Source organism: Rhopilema esculentum, chromosome 13 (genome assembly GCF_057945365.1).
Source record: "Rhopilema esculentum isolate cy_ngs chromosome 13, ASM5794536v1, whole genome shotgun sequence".
In the NCBI taxonomy this organism is placed as follows: Eukaryota; Metazoa; Cnidaria; class Scyphozoa; order Rhizostomeae; family Rhizostomatidae; genus Rhopilema; species Rhopilema esculentum.
Window position 1 is genome coordinate 6,485,424 of NC_142827.1, and position 22,828 is coordinate 6,508,251.

The 22,828-nt window shown below is 36.2% G+C and overlaps 2 protein-coding genes across 3 annotated transcripts in view; one reads left to right on the top strand and one right to left on the bottom strand.

The window, feature by feature from the left end:
- The window catches only part of LOC135691530 (uncharacterized), a 29,519-nt gene extending 22,402 nt beyond the window's left edge, over positions 1-7,117 (top strand). For both annotated transcript variants that reach the window (XM_065209398.2, XM_065209399.2), the window contains exons 15-21: positions 549-667; positions 1,042-1,122; positions 1,251-1,374; positions 4,499-4,574; positions 4,979-5,126; positions 6,052-6,131; positions 6,766-7,117. In XM_065209398.2, the coding sequence (XP_065065470.2) occupies positions 549-667; positions 1,042-1,122; positions 1,251-1,374; positions 4,499-4,574; positions 4,979-5,126; positions 6,052-6,131; positions 6,766-6,883 (746 nt within the window). In that variant the 3' untranslated portion in view covers positions 6,884-7,117. The remainder of the gene's footprint in view (positions 1-548; positions 668-1,041; positions 1,123-1,250; positions 1,375-4,498; positions 4,575-4,978; positions 5,127-6,051; positions 6,132-6,765) is intronic.
- Positions 7,118-9,972: 2,855 nt separating this feature from the next.
- LOC135691531 (uncharacterized) lies at positions 9,973-19,111 on the bottom strand. The gene is made up of 7 exons (XM_065209400.2): positions 18,708-19,111; positions 16,155-16,208; positions 14,823-15,187; positions 13,435-13,706; positions 11,932-12,382; positions 10,988-11,429; positions 9,973-10,129 (listed from the first exon to the last, which is right to left on the bottom strand). Exons 1-7 carry the CDS (start codon positions 19,009-19,011, stop codon positions 9,981-9,983), a joined length of 2,037 nt encoding a protein of 678 aa, XP_065065472.2. The 5' UTR covers positions 19,012-19,111; the 3' UTR covers positions 9,973-9,980.
- Between the last annotated feature and the right edge of the window lie 3,717 nt (positions 19,112-22,828).

The window sequence follows — 22,828 nt, forward strand, 5'->3', positions numbered from 1 at the left end:
CAAATACCAGAAATTGAGGCTTTTGCACACTTAAATATTGATTGACATGCTTAAATATTGTATTGTACAATATACTTTGCTCCATTAAAAGTGAATTACTTCTCAAACCTTTAAGAAAGCAACCAAATCACATTTTACCATTTTCACACAAAAAATATACAGAAGAACGTAATAAAAAATGAAGTGCAGTCCATATATGCATGATAACATGCACTTACTGCTTCCATGCTGTTTCTGATAGGGACACAACTCTACATTATAAGCATTTGAGAAACATTTTTGTTCACGTTGTCGAAGCAACCTCCAACCCCACCTACCCCCCCCCCCCCCCCGCCGCAATTGACAAGTTGACAATAGTTAGATGTCTTTTGACAGAAAGACAACGTAAAAAACTGTCAATAACTTCCATTTGAACATTTTCTGACCCGTTTATAGTACTTATCAACTACAAACCACAAACCTATAATGGTAAAATACAGGCAATTAACTTAGCACGAGGTTACATTTTTAGTTTATTATCTTTAATATTTTTCAAATCTTTATTTAAGCTCGAAGCGAGAATCTGAATCGGAAACCCGTCGCCATTCTTGTTTGTAACCAAAGTCCACCTTCTGATGTCAAACCATCTTTGATGACATTTAGTGAAGTCAACACACTTTTCCACGAGGTAAATATATTACGTGGCAAAAGCCCAAATACAGCAACTGTATATGTTGTACCTATGGAAAATTTTTAAGGCTAAGTTTTAGCTAGAAAAAAGTTTTGATTTTCTAATTGCACTCTGTTAACAATCCTTCTCTTCTTACTAACCCAATAGTACCCAATTCATTTGACATTGACGTCTTCTTTTGAAATAATTTATAACTAAAAGAAGCAGCCGCTCGGGGGAGGGGGGATTTGGCAGGTCATGGTAATTTTTCAGTATTTTATCTTCCAACGTTCATGATATGATTCCAGAGTCAGCGATTTTAGCCATTTTTATTTTATTTTAATACCAGAAATATTCATGGTATTAATTACTTGAGATATTTTTTTTTGAAGTTTGGCCATGGGCTTCAGCACATGCTTACAACTGTGAAATATTCGGAGGCGGCTGGAACAAGCAACATCGAATGGGATGCGGTGCGTTTTAAGATGCCTTCTTATTAAATACTATAAAATAATTTTTTATTCACTTCTACTCGTCATATAAATCTATGTAGAAATTAGGCGTGCCAGAACTTCACTATTTTTTATTCTATGATCCACAGGTCGAGGTGCCATCCCAGTTTATGGAAAATTGGCTGTACGACTGGTCTACCATCCAGATGGTGAGCAGCCACTACAAAACGGGCGAGAAGCTTCCACGCGAGATATTTGATCAACTTGTGAAAGGTAATAGAAAAGGATCAAGCGTAGATATCGTAAATCCTCGAATTAACCTCCTGGGGGCTTATTTTATTTTGATATTTTTGGATGGGGGCTATTCGAGGGGGCTTATACGAGGGGGAGGCTTATGAAATTATAGTAGACATCAAGAAGACATTATTGAAAGACCTCGTATATTTTAGTAGGAATTTCTTTATTATTATTTAATTAATTATTACCAAACATATGAATTTTTGTGGTAATTCAAAAAACACCAAAGGCAACCTCAGATGGCAACAATCAACCAATCTAGGGGGCCAATTCGAGGATTTACGGTAGCAGTGGGGGATTATTCGAGGGGGGCTTTTTCGAGGAGGTGGGGGCAATTCGAGTATTTACGGTATCTCATTGTGAAATCTGTTTTCTGGAATTTAAAATAACAATTTTCTCTATCATCTCTTCTGCCTTTTTGCTGGGTAAAGCTTTGAAAGTTGACATAACATCCACGTCGTGTCCTTAAATGCCATACTTGTTCAGGAGACGAAACCTTCAGTCATTTGTTTCGAAACAATATCATAGCAGATGCGCATTAATAACAGTATTCACACAGCCGTTCTGTCTAAGATCACACCTTCCCGCCGGGGCTTCAACTATAATGCGCATGTGCAATGACCCTGAAACGGGGGCTAGTGCGTGTCTGGAAGACGGGCATGATTCAGCTCCCGAACAAATACAATAAATTATAAGTCTTCGACTGTATGCCATACATTGCCTCTTTGGTTACTGTCAGCCTTTAATTTTGTTTACCTTTTGCCGCCAGGCTTGAACATAAGCTCGTTATCAGTAGCCCAATACCTACCCATACCCCTAAAGGCGGGTTTCCACTTTGGCGAATCTGGTCGCGCGAACCTTGCGATCGCTCGATTGCTATCGCAGGATTGATTTCCACTCTTGAGATTTGGCCGCGAGATCCTTGTCAGTGCCCTAGAATAATTAGGCGCGTAAACAATATGGCGATTACAAGGCCACAAATTTTGATTCTCATTTTATTGAGGTGACGATTAAAAAGAAAAGCACTGCAGGCTCGTAAGAAAAGGAGATGCTGGGTAAGGAAAATATGTGCAGAGAGATATGAAAAGGGAGAGTATCACCAGCTTGTCAAATAGATGAAACTTTTCGACATTTTCAAACGCAAGATAATTTGACTGTACTTTAGGGGATTGACTTTGCTGAAATTGACTTTAGAGCGACATGGCTTCTGGATCGATCCTTATTTTTTCCATCGTCTTCTTCTCAGCGTAGCAGAGCGTGGAGTTGACTTTTTGGACAAGCGCCAAAGAAAACAATACAAGAGGCATTTTACGTAAACCAGACAAAAAACAAAGCATCTAATTGGTTCTTGATAATCTGGTCGCAGAAAAGTTAAAATCTATTCAACTCCCAAAAGCGATCGCGCGATCGCCAGTGCAAAGGGGAATCACTGCCAATGGGTTTAATGCGCATGCCCAGAACAGCAGTCGCGCGATCGCGTGACCTGAATCGCCGAAGTGGAAACCCGCCTTAACACATACCTGTCAAGTCTTACGTCTTTTGCGCAAATCTTACGTGATTTTGGCGATCTTCAAGTCCTACAGCGTACGCTGAAAATCTTTTTCCATTTTCGATGTGCTTTTATAACACGAATTACAATGCAATATGTTTGTTTTAAAAATTATGAAATGTTTCGAGCGCGCCATATTCCAATTCACGAGACTGTGCTTCCTATAAACTGTGGGTTAATGGACAGTATATTCTGACAAAGTATTGAAATTTGAAACTGAAAGATGTTCTTCATTGTAATTTTGCCAAAAAATAGTTTTGATTGGTGGTTCCTTTTGGTAGTGTTTGAGCCTGATTACCATCGCATTCTTAAGTGATTCTTAGTGAAGTGATATTTAATGTGTTTATCTGCACGAGTTTAAAATTAAGAAGTTAAGAAAAAAACTTAAGTCACAAAAAAGTTAAGCTTGATTTACACGAGGCGAAATTTTCTTGTGGAGCGAATTTTTCGCCTAGAATTTTTTTAGCTGCGATTTTTTCTTTCCAATTGGAAGTTCAATTTACACTGGCAGAAATTGTTATGCCAATTTGCTGCAATTATCGTAAAAGAATAAAGTGACTGTATGAAAAGCGCTGTTATAAGAAAGCTTGAAATTTTAAAGTTAATTTTATTGCAAAAGAGAGCAAAACAGTAAAAAGCGATACTGGGTTAGAAAAACTTATTCAGAATGTCATCAGAAGGGATAGTTTCATCTTTCGGTAAGAGATTTATGTTTACATAACCAGGAATACTACTCCAAATACTTTCAAATGTCGCCATCTAAGCCTGCGCAAACATGCAAGGTCCTAGTTGTGCATCTGCATCGAACGAGTCTTTTATGACTGAAACTGTTGATGTTTGTCTGGCAAATAAACAGCCAACATTTTAGCGTTTTGAAGAAATTCTCGCCGATCGTTTACTTCAGACATATTGGTATAGAAAGAACGATTGAACTTTCAAGGTAGTTTGCATCAATTTGAAGTTCAAATGTCTGAATAATGATCTGATTTAAATAAACTAAAATAAAGTTTGTACGAGGAAATGAATATGTACCAACCTATTTTATTGACGTTGTATAGGTGGAAGTGTTTGAGAAAAAGAATGCGGAAAAAATTAAGTCACCAGGAACCAAAACAGATGCCCGCTGTATCAAATGCTGTTCTGATTGATTTATCTTACAACTCGAACAATTTCGCAACGAAATAGTAGGAATGGTTTTTACTTTTGTCGAAGCGAACTATTCGTTGCGAAATTTTCTAATCTCTACTTCTGCGCAAAATTCGCTTCGCAGGACAAAAATTGTTTCGTGTAGATCAGGCTTTAAACTCAAGAATCAAAACATTCTCGAACGCCGAAAAATTTTGATGTTTGACGTCAGAGCTGAAGTTACCCAGTTCTTCCGAGTATTTTTCCTAATTTTTCACAATCTCAGCAACTGTGTACGTCCTGGAAAGTTTAAAATGCTAGCAAAGAATTGTTTGAGCCTTCCAGTAGTCACTAGTCAATAACCTTTTATCAACAGTAGTTCCATTGTTACATGAGATTATGTGTAACTTCTACGTTCTATTGCAGCACGGCAATATATGGCTGGTTCTTCTATGCTGCAACAACTTTACTATGCTGCCCTAGATCTGGAGCTGCATTTGAGGTAAGCAAAAAACGACAATGCCACGTCAGTAGCACGAGGGGATCACTCTTCGCTGTCATACTCTCCAATTTTTTGCCAAAATACATAGGTTGCTAAGCTTTTATCAACCCAGCTACAAATGAGAAGGCCGATATTTTTTCCCTTTTTCTCTATCTTCTTGTCTTCTTCTTCTTGTTTCTTATCGATTGCCCAATACACAGGCGTGATTGTATTTTTGATTGTGTTTGTGTAGAACGTGTCCTTAAAAATTGTGTCACCATTTCAGGAAAAAACATGAGATAAAACGTGGTTTCTAGTTTTTCTTGTTTTTATCGTCTTGTTTTTGAATTTGTTTTACGAACTGTCTTGTCAGATGTTGCTATCTTGATGGCTGCTTACAAGATTTCCCTTCTGGATTGTTTTAGCAATGATAGCTGGCAAAGTGTGAAGAAGCGAGTTGCAGACAAATACCGAGTGCTCAAACCCTTACCAGAAGACATGTTCCCATGCACCTTTGGGCATATCTTCTCAGGCGGGTACGCGGCTGGATATTATTCATACAAATGGGCAGAGGTTTGTAGTTTTTTAGATATGTCTTACCTGTGCTTGCTGAGTTTGTAGATAGTGCAGATTTCCTTTAAAGGAAAGTTTGTAGATCATTTGCCTAAACATTTTAAGGGCTACTTCTCACGTCATTGGGGGTGTACGGTAGAGGTTTTGGCGACCAAAGATACACTAAAGCTTCTTTTAAAATCATCTGTGCAAAACCTACGATTTTGGAAACAATCAAACAATCATTTTGATGCCTTGGTTAAATGATGTAAATTTGTTGAAAACATGCTTTATCATCGTTAGATCCATTCTGATATTTGCAAAACTTTTACAAAGGGTTACCATCTATCCTTTATTTTCTACGCGTTTATTTCTTTCTATGCTAAGTAAGATTTGTGCTTGGCTTTTTTGTTTTTGATGGGTTGATTGGTTGTGAGAGCTGATTTGTTTGATTTTGAATTAATTATTTGATTCGTTAGTTTGTTAATTGTTTCTTCCTAGCATCCAATACTAGGCCCCACCACGTACAAATTCCTGGTCCTTTTGACAGCGCATTGTGATACCTACAATCATTGTCAAAAGAACTTGGAACACAAAGTCATTTGCGTTTTGTTTTTATTTTCTTTTTAATTCTTTTCCCGGATGCTCCTATTTCTGCACCCCCTTTATCCAAAACAATTTTGATAATATAGAAAAATACAATAGAAATCACAGAAAAGCGTACTTCCTAATCCCCTACGTCGTTTTGTAGTAAACAAACATTGTTCAAAGGGGGGAAGGGGAATGGCTGAATTTGCCCTTGAAAATTGACGTTAGTGTACCAAGACTTTTGGCGGGGCATTGTTCACTTAACATTACAGACGGCTCTAATAATGACTTACTAATACGTTTCATATTGCGAATCAAGTAAGAGTAACAATTTGACGGTATCTATGTCATTTCTTAGGTAATGGCAGCAGACGCGTTTTCAGCATTCGAAAGTGTGGGACTAGATAACAGAAAGGCGGTTAGTGAAGTCGGTGCGAGGTATGCTCAAATTTAATCTGATTTTACTTGTTTTGACAACTTCCTTTACATCGGTTGGATGAAACCACTGTATTGAAAATTGAGCATTCTCCCATGTACCCTACTATTCTTTAAAAGCAACCCCTGCGCAATACCATTCAAAAGCAACGCCATTTTTGCTGTTTTTGGCTTCGTGCTTACGATTGCAATATATCAAGTCGGAGATATGAAGTTTCAGATTTCGGTTGCCAGAATATTTTGTAACACAATGTCATTAGTCTCAACAGCCGTGACATCCGTAGAAGCTTGAATTGAAAATTTGACTTCCAATAACCTTTTTAAAGGTTAACGGAAATTAACTTCATTTAGGTCACTTTTTAATAATGTTTCATTAATAAAAACTTTTCTTGTTCTTGGAGATGAGATCATTTCTTCAACTAAATATACTAGCTTCATTTGATTGGCTAATGCCTCCCTGTTTAACAATAGTCCTTTAGTTGGTTGAAGTATCTAGCTGCCCTTTGCTTTTAGAGGTTTTGAAAAGTTTCGAAACCAAAATACATTTGTCCGTAGTGATTAATCCGAATTTGTGGACATCCTTGTTGTGTCAGAAAAACATGTGATCCTTATTGATCTTACACTGCTTACTTGTTAGATTCCGGAACACTTATTTAGCTCTTGGTGGAGGACGCCACCCGAAGAAGGTCTTCATTGATTTCGAGGGCAGGGAGCCCAACACAGATGCTCTTCTTCGCCTCTACGGCTTGAAATAGGCTTTGAAATGCTTCTCTGCTCGTCTGCTAGTGAGGATATTAGTGGTCGCACAGTATTTGAGTGTGCAGCCAATTGATTTTTCTACGTTTTTTACTAAATCTGTCATCACCAGATAAAAGCATTTCTACAGTGGAAGGACGTTGTTTTCGTATTTTACATATCATTATAACTGTTTTGAAATTCCATGCCATTTTAAACTTGTAAAAATATTGTATGCAGTCATTTGTTTTCAATTATGTTTTCAAGAATGTCTGGATTTGACGAATCAAATTTCAGATTTTTGTCACTGAACATGAAAGGTTTGCCTTAGCTGCCATAATAATCGAGTTATGCCATGCCATGTCATTTTTGAAATCTTGCAGTTAGTTTTATGAATCTCATCTTATTGTACAAAATGTTTGGAATGCTTTGAGGAACCCAATATGTCTTATGTCGTACTTAGTCTCTGTGAATCCCACGTTAGTAACTCCTGTGTATGTCTCAACAGCTCGTCACGACAATTCAGTTTGTTCCTTCTGATTAAAATGTGGCATACATAGGCCAAAAGGTTTGCTTTGTTTGCCACACTGGAAGTTTCGTTTGTTCATTCAGCAACGTAAGGGAGACACTACACAGATCTCTTTGCCATTTTCTCACGGTGTTATGGCCTATGCCCTCCCCTACATTCACATCTGACTTCGATCAAAATTTGGAGTCCCTCCATTATTTTAAAAAACATTTGGCGTAACTGAATTTGGTATCACTGCAGATTGAGGCTTTACGTCATTACTGGAGGCAAACATATGCAGTTCTACGACATACTCACGTTAATTAGCCCTTGCGTTGACTGCAGATCATCCTTTGGCATGTTTTCTCAATAATTGGACGGGGAAGGGGGTTAGTCATTAGGTAGCTGTACCCAATAATAGTTCCTATTCATAATCTGTCCAGCATTTTAGCTTTGTAACCTATTCTATCTATAATTGTGATCCATTTTATATGTGACAATTCCAGAAATCAGTGGAACGCTCCTGTTTTTTACGAAATTTTTTTTGACAAGCAGTCTGCATTCCCTATACATAGAGCCTCTTACCACTTCTGGTCGTTCTATCATAGGTTCTCAATTGTCCTACCCTTTTTTGTTTTTCAACCTAAACTAATCATTCGTTAAGGCTGACCTCTACTAGCGCTTGTCGTTGGCGCGCTTGCTGCGACCATAGAAAGATGACATCTATTAGGTCTTACGGAACGAATTAGCTATAGGCAAAACGTTTTTTGCGACAAATGGGATTCGAAAAATGTCCATGCCTAATATTGCTCACACTTCCGGAGGAATAAATCGGCTCATCTTCGTGCTTATTTTTCATTTTATTAGGCCCATATCAAACTTTCTTTCCAAAATAATCTGAGCGAAAATTAAATCATTCGAATAAACCCTCGAATCGTGAATTGTTGAGGTCACCGCTTGGTGAATTACTGCTTGCGACCGAATTTGCCTTGTGGAGGCCAGGCTTAATCTGAATATTGCATTTTGTTATTTTGTATTATATTCTTTATGAAAATACTTATACGCAATCTATACGAACAGTGTAAGAGAGAAATATTTTCATTACCAAAGTATCTATCATTATGTATGATAAAGATAGAAGAATATATTTTCAGTCACAAATTTAATTGACGATTTAAAGGTGATTTTATTGACGCAACGTTGTGGTATTTCTGGCTGAAATGATTCTCAAAAAAATTCAAAATTAGTTTAGCACCTCTGTTTTGGATTAAAACTTATTCTTTTTTGCGTAAATAATCTTGGTAAAGGGTTGTTCCATGTCCTTCAAAATATTTCGATTTAAAATCAATTGATAAATGTTCGGCACATTTGTTTTAACTGGTATAAGCTGTCTTGATATTGCCGGTTTTGGTGATATTGGAATCCTGGTTCTGTTTGGAAATCCAATCGAAGTTATCGAATATCCTTGCGAACGTCCCATTGGGTTCCCAGGAACTGTCACAATTTCACGCCAATCGCAGCCATTGAAGATGAAACAATAAAACTAAGGTAAAGTTTTGCTGTATCTTATTGTATTAGGTAGTGAACTTGCTTTTATCTCATAAAGTTAAAAAACGACTTTATCTGTTTTTGCTCATCATTTACTATAAAATTTTCAATTCAGGATTGTACCATAAAATTTACCGGGTCAAATATCTTTAAAGGTCAAAATGAATATCAAACCACTTGCAGCAGGGTTTCAAACCCCACAGTCGGTTTCACACCTTTACCCGAGAACGGAAATGGTCAAATAGATGAATTTCTGAGGCTGCCCATTTTCAGGAGATTTGGCTAACCGATATAAGCTATTCACCAAGATTTTTATCTAGGAGTCTAATCTAAGTTTTCTCCCAATGTTGGTAAAAACCTCTAGAGCAAATAATAGGCCAGTTTTTTCACCTTGCCATTAGTCCTATTTAGTTATATGCCAAGCGTCCTGCGAGCAAATCAAACTTAATTGATCAACAGGGAAAACTGCATTTGTTAATATTGGGGATTACTTTAGGTACTTTGCATAGCATGCAGTTTTTTACTGTTGTTTAATCAATAAAATACACCATCTTTGCGTTTGGTTTTCAAAATCCGAAGTATCTTGGTGATATTTGAAGGGTAAGAAATTTCTATAAATAATTAATCATAACTAGTAGGTATTATACGAAATAACTCGACATATCTAATACGTTTTCGTTTCTCTATTAAAAATACTTTGTATGAAAGAAGCAACAGTGTCTTCAATTCGTAAATGAAACGAGTTGAGTTTGCTACCATAGGCCCCCATAAGCATGCAGAAAACATTATAAATAGCATTTACCATAAAAAACAAAACAGCCTAAAATCAATTAAGATGAGATGGCATCTTTTACTATCCTTCTAACAGCTCACAAAACCAGATAATTCAGCTGCCGGTGGGTGTTGTTCGAATTCAATTTTCCCTAGCACCTCATTTCCAGAACCATTCCAAGTTCATTTGTTGATATTACGAATACCATACAATCATCACATTGATCAATCATCACAATCATCACGTTTCAAAACATTGAGGAGATTTCGTGCCCCAAAAAGCTTTTTATTTATGTCTCAGTTGCTGTCATTGACGTCGGAGCTGCTGGAGCTGTAACAGATCTTTCACGACCGCGGAAAAATTCACCTCGTTCGAGGCAGTTTGTACGCTCCCTGAACGTGCAATCATTTTGTTTTAATCCACCTGTATACCCATTTTCTAAGAAAAATCATAAGAATGGAACTTTTAGGAATATTCCCTTCAATGTTTAGATGTTTTTATATATAAAGATACGTTTAACAAGCATCTATGGCGTTGTTGTTAAAATGTGGTTAATGGATTAGGAGATAGACTAACGAAAGTCTGAGACGAGGTCTCGGAGATAGAATTTGAGTCATAAGAGCGCGAGCAGTTTTGTGTTAGAATGTGAAGTACTGAATTGGTGGGTAGGGTGGTTATGAAACGGCATCATTGCATGGGCTTGTTCTAACTGGCTTGTATGTTGTTTATGGCAATGGGAATTTAAGTTTATCTCTCGCAGCAAGTAAGAAAATCGGTTAGCGAAAATGTCTGAATACCGCTCTGTTTTGTAGGGAATAACGTAACACTGCCTAATAATAACCTTTCAAATTTCAATGCTACAATATAAAAAAATTTTTCTCCGACCATTCAGTGCCTGACTCATGCTTGAAAGAGAAGACTCTTATATCACATATGTAGAATGTTGTTTGATATCAGCAAACAATGAAAATCGATGCTACGTATTTGCTTATTTTTGGACAATTTAAAATAGAAGTTCAGAAAACATGACATGGAGCGTGGACAAAGTTGTTCGCTACACCAAATTCCTAGTTGCAATTTTTCAACTGCCTATAAGATTCAGCTGAACTTGATATTTTTGACCCCTCAATGATACTCCTTTTAAGGACTAGTGCAACTCAAGGCTAGGCTACCTCTGGAGGAACATCTACCGTTTTCCTGAGCCTTGGATTTTAGAAAGAGTTATATGGTAGGAAGGTAGGTAATGACCTTAACAAGCATAGAAGATTTCCATAGGCCTAGCGGCGGGGCTCTTACCTCTGTCTTTTTGTTGCCCTGAAGATGATTCATCAAAGCACGGACTGGTTGATGAAGACATGACAGCCGACGGAAAGATTAACGTATAGGGGCTCGAAGATGGCAGTGGTGATGGGGTGGCTGAGGACGTTGACGATATACTTTTCATTAGCCGATCTGGCCTGTTAAGATCCAGTTTTAGATTGCAATGGCCAATAGCTGGTAGAGTTGCGGACTTGCTGTCCTGTTGGACTTGTGGTATATCTCTCAGATACGCTGGCAAGCTGTCACTTTTTTGAATTTGCGACAATATATCTCCACATGTCACTTTGCGTCGGATGCTCTCGATGAGACTGTCCCGGTTTCGATTTTGCTTCAATCTCGCCACAGAGGCAGTAGGTTTGGTTCTTAGCGTCACAGGTGGTACATTTTCTTTAGGACTAGAACATTCACTTTCCTTTCTCTGCAGGTTGAAACATGACATCAAAAAAGGCAAACTGAGAATCGAATAAGATTAAGCACGAGGTCGAATTTCTAGGCAACCATTACGAGCTGATAGGGATTTGTAAGTAAATATTTAAAAAATTAAAAATTAAAAAATGAAATGGTCCAAGGCTGCCCTTCGAGGCCTGGCCTGTTATACCGACCATTCTAAAACTTATTTCTATCATATTTATTTCTACCTACGCACCCCTATCTCTGTACGCTGGTTTCTCGTCAACCTATTCATGTACTATAAATGCAGTTATTGGCAATGTTTACAGTTCCGTTTTGCACGCTGACATCTTATATGTGGGATGGGAGATTCGAATTTACAGGGGCAAGGTAGAGTAGAATATTACAAAAATTGCATTTTGTCTCAACATTTTTGTCCGGGATTTTAGGTTCTGCTGAGGCAAAATTGGTATACATATTGGCCACTTGTTCACCGAAACATCGTGAATAAGAACACTTTGAATACATACCTCTGTAAAATTCCGGAGAGCAGTATTTGCATCTGCCAATGCCTTTTCCGCCTCTGCAGCTTTGTTTTCCATCGACTTTACTTCATCTAGAAGCTCAAAGTGTTTCTTTTCGAGCTCCTCGTAAATCTTTTCATGTTTTTTCATATCATTTTGGTATTTTTGTTTGTATTCCTTCAGGGTATCTTCTAGCTTTATTTTCTCTTTCAAAATGCTATGCTTCTCGACAAATGCATCTTCTTTCGCCTCATGTAACATATTTCGCTGCTTTCGCACGCTGTCCAAAGTTGATTTAAGTCGTTCAACCTCCAATAAAGACCGTCCATACTGAAATTCTAGCAACTGGTATTGAGTTTCCTTTTTGTCCAAGTGATCATGTAGCATGTTGAATTGGCCATAAATATCACTTTGCGTCTCTCGGAGGACGTTTTTTTCGCTATTTAGCTCGTCAAACCTGAAGATGTTAAATTGCAAAGTTATTTCTAACTTCTAAGCATAGAGAACCTACAGATGACTTCTTGTTTAAAACTCAATGACTCAAAACTAAAGCTATAATTTATTTCACTCAACCACATTAACGCTTAATTCCTTAGCGTTTTTTTCATCACTAACTAATTATGTTGATTTCCTTATGTTAGTACTTTCCATTTGCTTCCTTTGATTCATAAAATCCATTGAACTGTCGTTTGCCGTTACAATTCCTAACATCTGAAACGTTATCAATAGACGAGACAAAATTTTAAGACATTAAACCAGTTTATAAAGTATAAACTCTGTGGGTTGATATGGTAATGAAGGAAAATGCTCTCTTTGAATTAAAACAAGATCTGTAACCTCGACATATATTTGACGTGCTCGCATGCTTGTTTATTCTAATTACTCCCTTTTAACCCCTGTGTTCATTACATACGTCATTACTACATAAAGAGCTTAGAATTTTCATAATTAATTGAATTTAGATATGACAAATGACTTGTTACCGTTCCAACTTTTAATAAGAAAAATAAAAAGTGAATATGAAGCATTAGCCATTCAAAGAAGATAGTAGTGCTTAAACACTTTCTATAGAATAGGCTCAAACCAAATCAAAGACAGTTTAAGAACTGGGATAAATGTGTCCCGTAAGACTAAATAAGCTTCTCAAATACAACAATGGCTTAAAAGAACCTCTTATTGCTGTTGATGAATATGAATGGCATAAATAGACGAGAATGGAGTGGCACAGCAAGGTTGGGTTGTTGACATTTTGGCACAAATTCACAAATACAGATACTTTATCGAGGTATAGGGGAAGGTTGAGTGCCTCGAACACTAACCATATTTATTACGTCACTACCGATATACAATGGTAACAAACATGACTGTGATCGAAACATGGTTGATGAAATCTTAAAGAACACTTCTTATTGTGAAAGTTCCACTTTACAAAACAAGAAATTACTCCGTATTTTTTACTTTAAAGAAAAAGACAACAAAAGCTGATATTAGTGACTGAATTTTACATACCTTATATTTAGAATCTCTGTCCACTTCTGGAAGTAGCTGAATTCTGCCTTCAAGCTGTCTCTCTCTTCCTTTAGAGTGCTACATTTGAACTTCAGTTGAAGCAGCTCCTTTTTGGTCGAATCTACTGTTTCTGTTTGACAGGCCATTGTTTCACTAAGTCTCTTTGAGTTTCGTTTCTCAAAGTCATGCATTATCTTTAGCTCTTTTATTTCCTTCTGATAACCATCACTTTTTGAAACAAGTTCCGCGTTAGTTCTTTCTAGTTTTTCAATCTAGAATGAAGCATTTGGTTCACTTTATGGATTGCCATCGACATAATCGCTAAGCAGTGGTACCGTGAAGGAGGACTCGGGGACGAAGTCCCCTTGTTAAAATAATGACAGATTTGTAGGGGCCCAGCCCTCTCAACAAGTCAGCCAGTATATGTTTGGCTGGGTGAATTCCTTATTTGGCAATGTGAATTAATCTTTTTTTTGCTAATAATTTTCCATCAATGATTAGCGTTGAATAATTCGGTGAATAGTTTTAAATATTTCATACAAACAACAGAAAATCTTAAACACAAATGCAAATATAAAGGGTATGACGAAGGGTGTGGTCTAGAAGAAGGCCACAGGTCTTTGATAGGGTTTCTAGAAGTTCCCTAGAGCACAGCTCTTCTTCCTAACATTTTTACAACGACGCCGTTGCCATTAGAGTGCTAGTCGAAATGTTTTTTATCGTTTTTTCTTATAACACGGTTATGATGAAAACAGAATTAAGCTTATACATGCACTAATTGACTGAACAAATGGTGAAAAAGTATAAATATAATGTGCTGGATATTTGACAAATAAACATGGGATTTTGCTGCAAAACCCCACTTTGTAGCTTTGTTTGATAGGTCTTTTTATAGAAGAACAGTGTAGCTCTTGTAAGAACTGAGCAAATTGAAACAGACAATCATAAGTATGAACAGCCCAGCACATGATTTGTGCCACCGCAGTGGCTGCGTTAATCTTTAGTCAAAGTACAGAAAAGTATTTGTTCTTTCTCCTGAAGCTTCCTGGATTTCCTCAAGTTTTAGAAACCTTCCTCAGATAACAAAGAAAATAAGGCGAGGTTTGGGCGTGATAATTTATTTTCTTTTGTTTTCATTGGCTTTCTACACGGTCATTGCCCATATGGCCGCCATTTGTTCCGGGCTCTGTCTCTAATATTGTAGATATAAATGGCAAACAAATTTGAAAAAGCAACCTATTTGAACCGTAGTACTAAAGCCTTCCGCCTGACACTCTTCAGAGTATAAAACGTGAAAACATACATAGATGAAAATAATAAGAACAGCAATTTGCTACTTAATTTTCCCCAGTTTTCCCCAGAATCACTAAATATTGGAGTTACCATACCTGCTCCTTGAAAAACATGATATATGACTGAAGTACTATGATTATATTATTTCTTTCCATATTGTCCCTCCAAAGCTCTTGCAGGTACCCATGAATGGGAATGTTTTTCATTGCTGCTTCTTTTTCAGTCTCCGTTGCTCTAGTGTCTGATGTCAAGTGAATTATCTTCTCTTGAAGATCCTCCATATACTTGCTTTTCGACTGTAGATCGTCAGAAGCTTCAAACAGTTTCCTTTCCAGAATGTTTTTCTCTTCCATCATTTTGCTTTGCCAATATGTCATCCCTTTCAAGTCACTCAAAGCTTTGTCAAGCTGGTTTGCCAGGAATTGTCGGTCAAAATCAATTAAAGCCTTCCCATCGATTCCTGCAGAAAAATGTGGAACGAAAACTTACATTCATGATTTCAACTTGGAAAACCCTTCCATGCATGTATCTATTTTGTAAGTTATTTTTTGGTGGCCCTGTTAAATAGCAGAGTAACCTGAGGATTGCCGAAAGCGCGAAGCTTTCCTATCATGTTCTAGACATCAAAGCGCGCATCTTTTTCTGTGTTCTATGCATACATTCCGGATAATTTTTTGTCAGAGTTGACAACCTTAAATTTAAAACTGGGGCTAAGGGGATTGAAAAGAGAGTGTTAGGTTATCACCTATCAATAAGATATCTAAGTGAAAAGTGCCCCCGGCTTCAAGGTTTCCTTTGAGGTGGCATCGGCCCTGGGAACATCATTTTTCGGAATTTAGCATCTCCAAAGTAGCATTTCCCTTGGAAAACCTGCAGTTTTTTTAAACGTAGTAGATTTGGGGATTTTTCCATTATAATGGCATTAATGTCATCAACGCATGCCAGAAATAAGTGTTTCCTGGAATTTTTCTGGTTGGGAAATTGCTTTTCCTTTTCGGATTCACTACCAAAAATTACACAGGAATCTATTGAGAAATCAATTTGAATACGAAAAATGCACGGGATTAACAATGCCACACAGACTTGGTTCAGACGGGGCCTCAAGCACGCGTAGAAAGCATCAAAGATCTTTCGCCCCTTAGCAAATAGCAGGATATGAAGATCTGATTGTCGTTCTTCTTTTACGTCTGCAATTGTCTGATACGACTTCAAAGAAAGACCTGCTGTCTTTTTTATTTCACCAGATCAGGACATCCATTGAATAAATGAGCTACTTACAAATAGAGTATAATCCAATAAGACTTATACTTGACGTGGCATGTCCCGGAATATGCTGGTTTCTTGATAAAAAAACAGCTCTCAAAGGGATCACCGCTGAATGCTGTAACGTTTAACTACAAGTTGTCAAATGGTAGTAGTTATAATACCTGTTGTCCAATTCCATACGTCATCTTTAGAAAGAAGTGGTACTGGCGCTACTCCTAGAAAATAACAATGCAAAAAGGATAGTAGAATTGCTGCTAGAGGTTTTCACCATTTCAATATGCTGCTTTCTTTTTGAACAAATATGACACAAATTTTTCAAACCCATTTTGTTTTGCGACATTCACGTCTTGGTTCACGAAAAGATATAGCATTTAAAAAGTTAAAATTTGAGGATTCTGCGTACAACATTTTTTGACATAGGCCACAATCAAACAATTTAAAGCAAATCCCTGATACATCCAAACTCTACCGAGAAACTTTAGGGGAAATGGACACGAGACACAATTTTACCGAAAGAGGGCCTGGATTTTTAGATTCAGTGCCAACAAGAAATCTTCAAATCTTCAAATCATTAGTTGATTTACCTTCATTTATATCAAGGAATCATGATTAACCAACGGAGCAACTACCTTTCTTGGAGGAACTTTGATTATTTGCGGAAATTATAGGAGTTTTTGTTAATAACTTTCAAGAATCTCTATTAATCCATTGTTAGCATCATGTTAGCATGAAACTCAGACGGTACAGTTTCTTATATAAAAGTAATCAGATCTGAAAAAACTTAGAAGTATCTTATAAGACGAAAAAATATTAGGACAAGCCTGGAAAATTTTTACAATCGATTCATTTTCACGAAACGACATTTCACAGAGTAGTGTAAAAGATTTAATACTTTAAACGCTTGTTTGTTTCTAGAATACTGCATTTATTTTTTCCCAAGCCTTTAGAAACTGAAAGAATCAGGCTAAAAAGTTTCTTTTATCTCTGTAAATAAAATTGGAAAAGTCAGCCTTATTTTTTATCAGTGAGTATTTGTTTCGAAATTCGATTCATTGATTTGATGCATGAAATTGTTATTTAAGTTTTGGGGCAGTGCTACTTTCGATAGCCATGATGCGTAGCCTAGGCGAGCTTTCAGAATCGAGTACGGTTATCGATGTGTGTAACGAAAGTACTCAGGGGAATGACCTTGAACTTCTTTTACATTTAATTATACTTAAAGGTACATTTAAGAACGAATTTTTTACATATATGGGTTCAAATACCATTCATGGGTAATCTACTTGCATGAAGCTTTGGCTTGGGGGTACTCAGAACTAATCCAAAAGTGCTTATTGAATTGCTGCTCCTCCCCCGTGTATAAACCTTGAAAGCTAATGGAATGGGGAAGTGATGACGTCATTAACTATAACAGAATACTTCTAGATACCAAATTCGACCTATTGCAATTTTTGGCTGACTGAAAGACGTGAAAATTACTAAAAGAGCAAGTAGAGACGACAAAAATATGAGTTATGTGAGTGAGTTATAAACAGCTACTTTTAAAACTGAGCATTAATTCTTTGGAGTGATGATCTTGAAATGTTGCCATGCGTTGCTCATTCAAAATACTGCCGATTTGGGTTGGTTAAGAAAGAGGTTTCAGGCCCAACCAAGACACAGGCACCGCGCAGCCATTGTATTTGTTTGTATTTATTTTTGTTTCTAACTAGAATCCGAAGATAGTTTTTAGGACACTGATAAGCTTATGCTTATCGAGCCATCTTCGCACTAATTGCGCCAGCAGGGCTATAGCCCCTCCCCCCTACTTTTTTGCAATATTAGGTTAGAGTAATTTTTAGAAAGCTTACTCTAACGCAGCTTTGGAAAGTTTACTCTAACGAATCCAGTAGTAGTAGCAGTTTCTTGGCTTTTTGTTAATTTTTTGTGTCTTATTTGTTAAATCTATTCGTTTTCCGGCTTTCTAAAGGGCGTGGCCTAAAAAAAATTCAGTCGCGCCCTTCCAGTTTCTTATATTTTTTGGCCATTTTGCTATCAAACGTTTCTTAAATTTAAAGTCCCTGAAAATGTATATGTTTCTTAAATTCCTCAGGTAATGAGACGTGCTTCAAGGTAAAGTAAATAGTTCACTCACACTCAGGGATAAACTAACAAAGTGATCAAGGAATTTTGTTTTCCTAGAATGACTAACTCTGTTGAGATCTATAAACAGTTAAGCTTATTGAACTTCATCAATGTCAAGTTGAAGTCAAAACAAATTTTTAAATGGAAACTTCTTGAGTGTGCAATTTACTGAGAATGAATGCAAACTGCATGTCAAGTGTAGTGTTGCAATATACAATGTCAAGACTGTTTTGAGTGTCAACTCGGAAAACTAAACCAGCAAATTATAAAAGTTTCTTAGCTTTTTTCAATTTGGGTAGGGTCGTTTCTTAACTTTCGAAAAATTGAGCCTTCTGTTTCTTATAACCTGTTCTTATAAAAAATGAGTGTAATTTGAAATCAAGATAGGGAGGCGAATAGCCTTGTTCGTTTGACTTTATCTGTTTTGATGTAAGGAAATTTATTAATTTTATTTAATATCAAGCGAAAATTTATTTCAGAAAATTTATCAAGAAATTCAAAAATCATAACAATTAATGTGTATTGCGTCATCGCTTTACTCGATTGTACGGCAAGATCAGTGTGCGTAAACAAAGACGAGTACTACTTACGTGCTTCCGCTTTCTTGCCAGTTATTGTTTCGTATAAAGTTGGATTTTCAAACTCGAGGGCGTCAATGAAATGATCAATCGCAGCCGGACCCTTTAATGCCAAAATGTCAAGCATTTTACACACTCTTTCTTGTCGCGTTACACCGCTCTTAATGACCTGGCAATCTTGGTCATCGAGTACAAATTTGCTTCTCAGATAACTTTGCAATGAAACTCTCCCTGGGTCAATGCTTTCAACAAGACTGGGACGATGTGTCTCGAGGATGCTTGCTTTATCTATATCCATAGCTGAAGATGTTTTCATGTCTTTTACCTAAAAAATAATTTAAGAAGTCTTAGTTCGTAACCGGTCGAAATGAGCAAATGTTATAATGCAAGGGTTATCATCAGTCTGTGTAATAACATTCGCTTCATTGATCGATGAACAATAAGAATCACAGCAGGGATACTACCACAGAATGTGATACCACGTGGTTGTCATGTCATTGCTACAGGAAATAGATGTGTGGAGTCCCCTCAATAAAGGGGATTCCACACAAGAGAAGTAGGAAGTAGAAGGGAAAACAGGATCAGGAAAGCGGGGCGGGGAGGAACAGAGGTAAACCATTCCATTCTGGAAGTTTTGTATCGACCTTATGTTCTTAACGAGAAGCCAATCCTCGGTTTGTTTTGAGCTTTTTCTCTAATGTTTTGCCAAAGTCCGATTGCATGTTATGTTCTCCAAAAATTGCAATTTTGAAAAAATAATGTAGCTGGTTCCTCATTCCGTTTATGTCCGCCGTATCAAACCTTTAGCTATAAAAACGAAATTGAACTCACTTTATTCTCAGTACTAATCGAAGGATTCCCGTCCTCTCCTAGAATACACTCTTTTTTAAAAGAACCAGTAAATTTAAGTTCAGGCTGACTGTTCTTAATTTTTTCGGAAATCTGAGGCTAGATTGTTCTTAATTTGTTCTTAAATTAAGAGGGTGTAAGCAGTGCTATTGCTAGTTTAGGCTATAGGCTTGGTAAAATCATCGAAATTTTTCGCAAATTTGTTTGTCTAGAAACAGAATAAATTACTTCACAATCATGTTAGAAAACAAGAATCGAGCTTAGTTTTGAAGTAAGAACCCTTTTTTGGAAAAAATCATGATTTTTTAGAGCCGTCGATTTTCGATGAAAAAGTAAGGCTATAGGCTTGGTAAAATCATCGAAGTTTTTCGCAAATTTTTTTGTCTAGAAACAGAATAAATTACTTCAGAATCATGTTAGAAAACAAGAGTCGAGCTTAGTTTTGAAGTAAGAACCCTTTTCTGGGAAAAATCATGATTTTTTAGAGCCGTCGATTTTCGATGAAAAAGTAAGGCTATAGGCTTGGTAAAATCATCGAAATTTTTCGCAAAATTTTTTGTCTAGAAACAGAATAAATTACTTCAGAATCATGTTAGAAAACAAGAATCGAGCTTAGTTTTGAAGTAAGAACCCTTTTTTGGAAAAAATAATGATTTTTTAGACCCGTCGATTTTCGATGAAAAAGTAAGGCTATAGGCTTGGTAAAATCATCGAAACTTTTCGCAAATTTTTTTGTCTAGAAACAGAATAAATTACTTCAGGATCATGTTAGAAAACAAGAGCCGAGCTTAGTTTTGAAGTAAGAACCCTTTTTTGGAAAAAATAATGATTTTTTTAGACCAGTCGATTTTCTATGAAAAAGTAAGGCTATAGGCTTGGTAAAATCATCGAAATTTTTCGCAAATTTTCTTGTCTAGAAACAGAATAAATTACTTCATAATCATGTTAGAAAACAAGAGCCGAGCTTAGTTTTGAAGTAAGAACCCTTTTCTGGAAAAAATCATGATTTTTTAGAACCGTCGATTTTCTATGAAAAAGTAAGGCTATAGGCTTGGTAAAATCATCGAAATTTTTCGCAAATTTTTTTGTCTAGAAACAGAATAAATTACTTCAGAATCATGTTAGAAAACAAGAGCCGAGCTTAGTTTTAAAGTAAGAACCCTTTTCTCAAAAAAATCATGATTTTTTAGAACCATCGATTTTCGATGAAAAAGTAAGGCTATAGGCTTGGTAAAATCGACGAAATTTTTCGCAAATTTTTTTGTCTAGAAACAGAATAAATTACTTCAGAATCATGTTAGCAAACAAGAGCCGAGCTTAGTTTTGAAGTAAGAACCCTTTTCTGGAAAAAATCATGATTTTTTAGAGCCGTCGATTTTCGATGAAAAAGTAAGGCTATAGGCTTGGTAAAATCATCGAAATTTTTCGCAAATTTTTTGTCAAGAAACAGAATAAATTACTTCAGAATCATGTTAGAAAACAAGAGCCGAGCTTAGCTTTAAAGTAAGAACCCTTTTCTGGAAAGAATCATGATTTTTTAGAGCCGTCGATTTTCGATGAAAAAGTAAGGCTATAGGCTTGGTAAAATCATCGAAATTTTTCGCAAATTTTTTTGTCTAGAAACAGAATAAATTACTTCAGAATCATGTTAGCAAACAAGAGCCGAGCTTAGTTTTGAAGTAAAAGCCCTTTTTCTGAATAAATAATGATTTTTTAGACCCGTCGATTTTCTATGAAAAAGTAAGGCTATAGGCTTGGTAAAATCATCGAAATTTTCTTTGCAAATTTTTTTGTCTTGAAACAGGGCAAATTACTTCAGAATCATGTTAGAAAACAAGAGCCGAGCTTAGTTTTGAAGTAAAAACCCTTTTCTGGGAAAAATCATGATTTTTTAGAGCCGTCGATTTTCGATGAAAAAGTAAGGCTATAGGCTTGGTAAAATCATCGAAATTTTTCGCAAATTTTTTTGTCTAGAAACAGAATAAATTACTTCAGAATCATGTTAGAAAACAAGAGTCGAGCTTAGTTTTGAAGTAAGAACCCTTTTTTGGAAAAAATAATGATTTTTTAGACCCGTCGATTTTCGATGAAAAAGTAAGGCTACAGGCTTGGTAAAATCATCGAAATTTTTCGCAAATTTGTTTGTCTAGAAACAGAATAAATTACTTCAGAATCATGTTAGAAAACAAGAATCGAGCTTAGTTTTGAAGTAAGAACCCTTTTCTGGGAAAAATCATGATTTTTTAGAGCCGTCGATTTTCGATGAAAAAGTAAGGCTATAGGCTTGGTAAAATCATCGAAATTTTTCGCAAAATTTTTTGTCTAGAAACAGAATAAATTACTTCAGAATCATGTTAGAAAACAAGAATCGAGCTTAGTTTTGAAGTAAGAACCCTTTTTTGGAAAAAATAATGATTTTTTAGACCCGTCGATTTTCGATGAAAAAGTAAGGCTATAGGCTTGGTAAAATCATCGAAACTTTTCGCAAATTTTTTTGTCTAGAAACAGAATAAATTACTTCAGGATCATGTTAGAAAACAAGAGCCGAGCTTAGTTTTGAAGTAAGAACCCTTTTTTGGAAAAAATAATGATTTTTTAGACCAGTCGATTTTCTATGAAAAAGTAAGGCTATAGGCTTGGTAAAATCATCGAAATTTTTCGCAAATTTTCTTGTCTAGAAACAGAATAAATTACTTCATAATCATGTTAGAAAACAAGAGCCGAGCTTAGTTTTGAAGTAAGAACCCTTTTCTGGAAAAAATCATGATTTTTTAGAACCGTCGATTTTCTATGAAAAAGTAAGGCTATAGGCTTGGTAAAATCATCGAAATTTTTCGCAAATTTTTTTGTCTAGAAACAGAATAAATTACTTCAGAATCATGTTAGAAAACAAGAGCCGAGCTTAGTTTTAAAGTAAGAACCCTTTTCTCAAAAAAATCATGATTTTTTAGAACCGTCGATTTTCGATGAAAAAGTAAGGCTATAGCCTTGGTAAAATCGACGAAATTTTTCGCAAATTTTTTTGTCAAGAAACAGAATAAATTACTTCAGAATCATGTTAGCAAACAAGAGCCGAGCTTAGTTTTGAAGTAAGAACCCTTTTCTGGAAAAAATCATGATTTTTTAGAGCCGTCGATTTTCGATGAAAAAGTAAGGCTATAGGCTTGGTAAAATCATCGAAATTTTTCGCAAATTTTTTGTCAAGAAACAGAATAAATTACTTCAGAATCATGTTAGAAAACAAGAGCCGAGCTTAGCTTTAAAGTAAGAACCCTTTTCTGGAA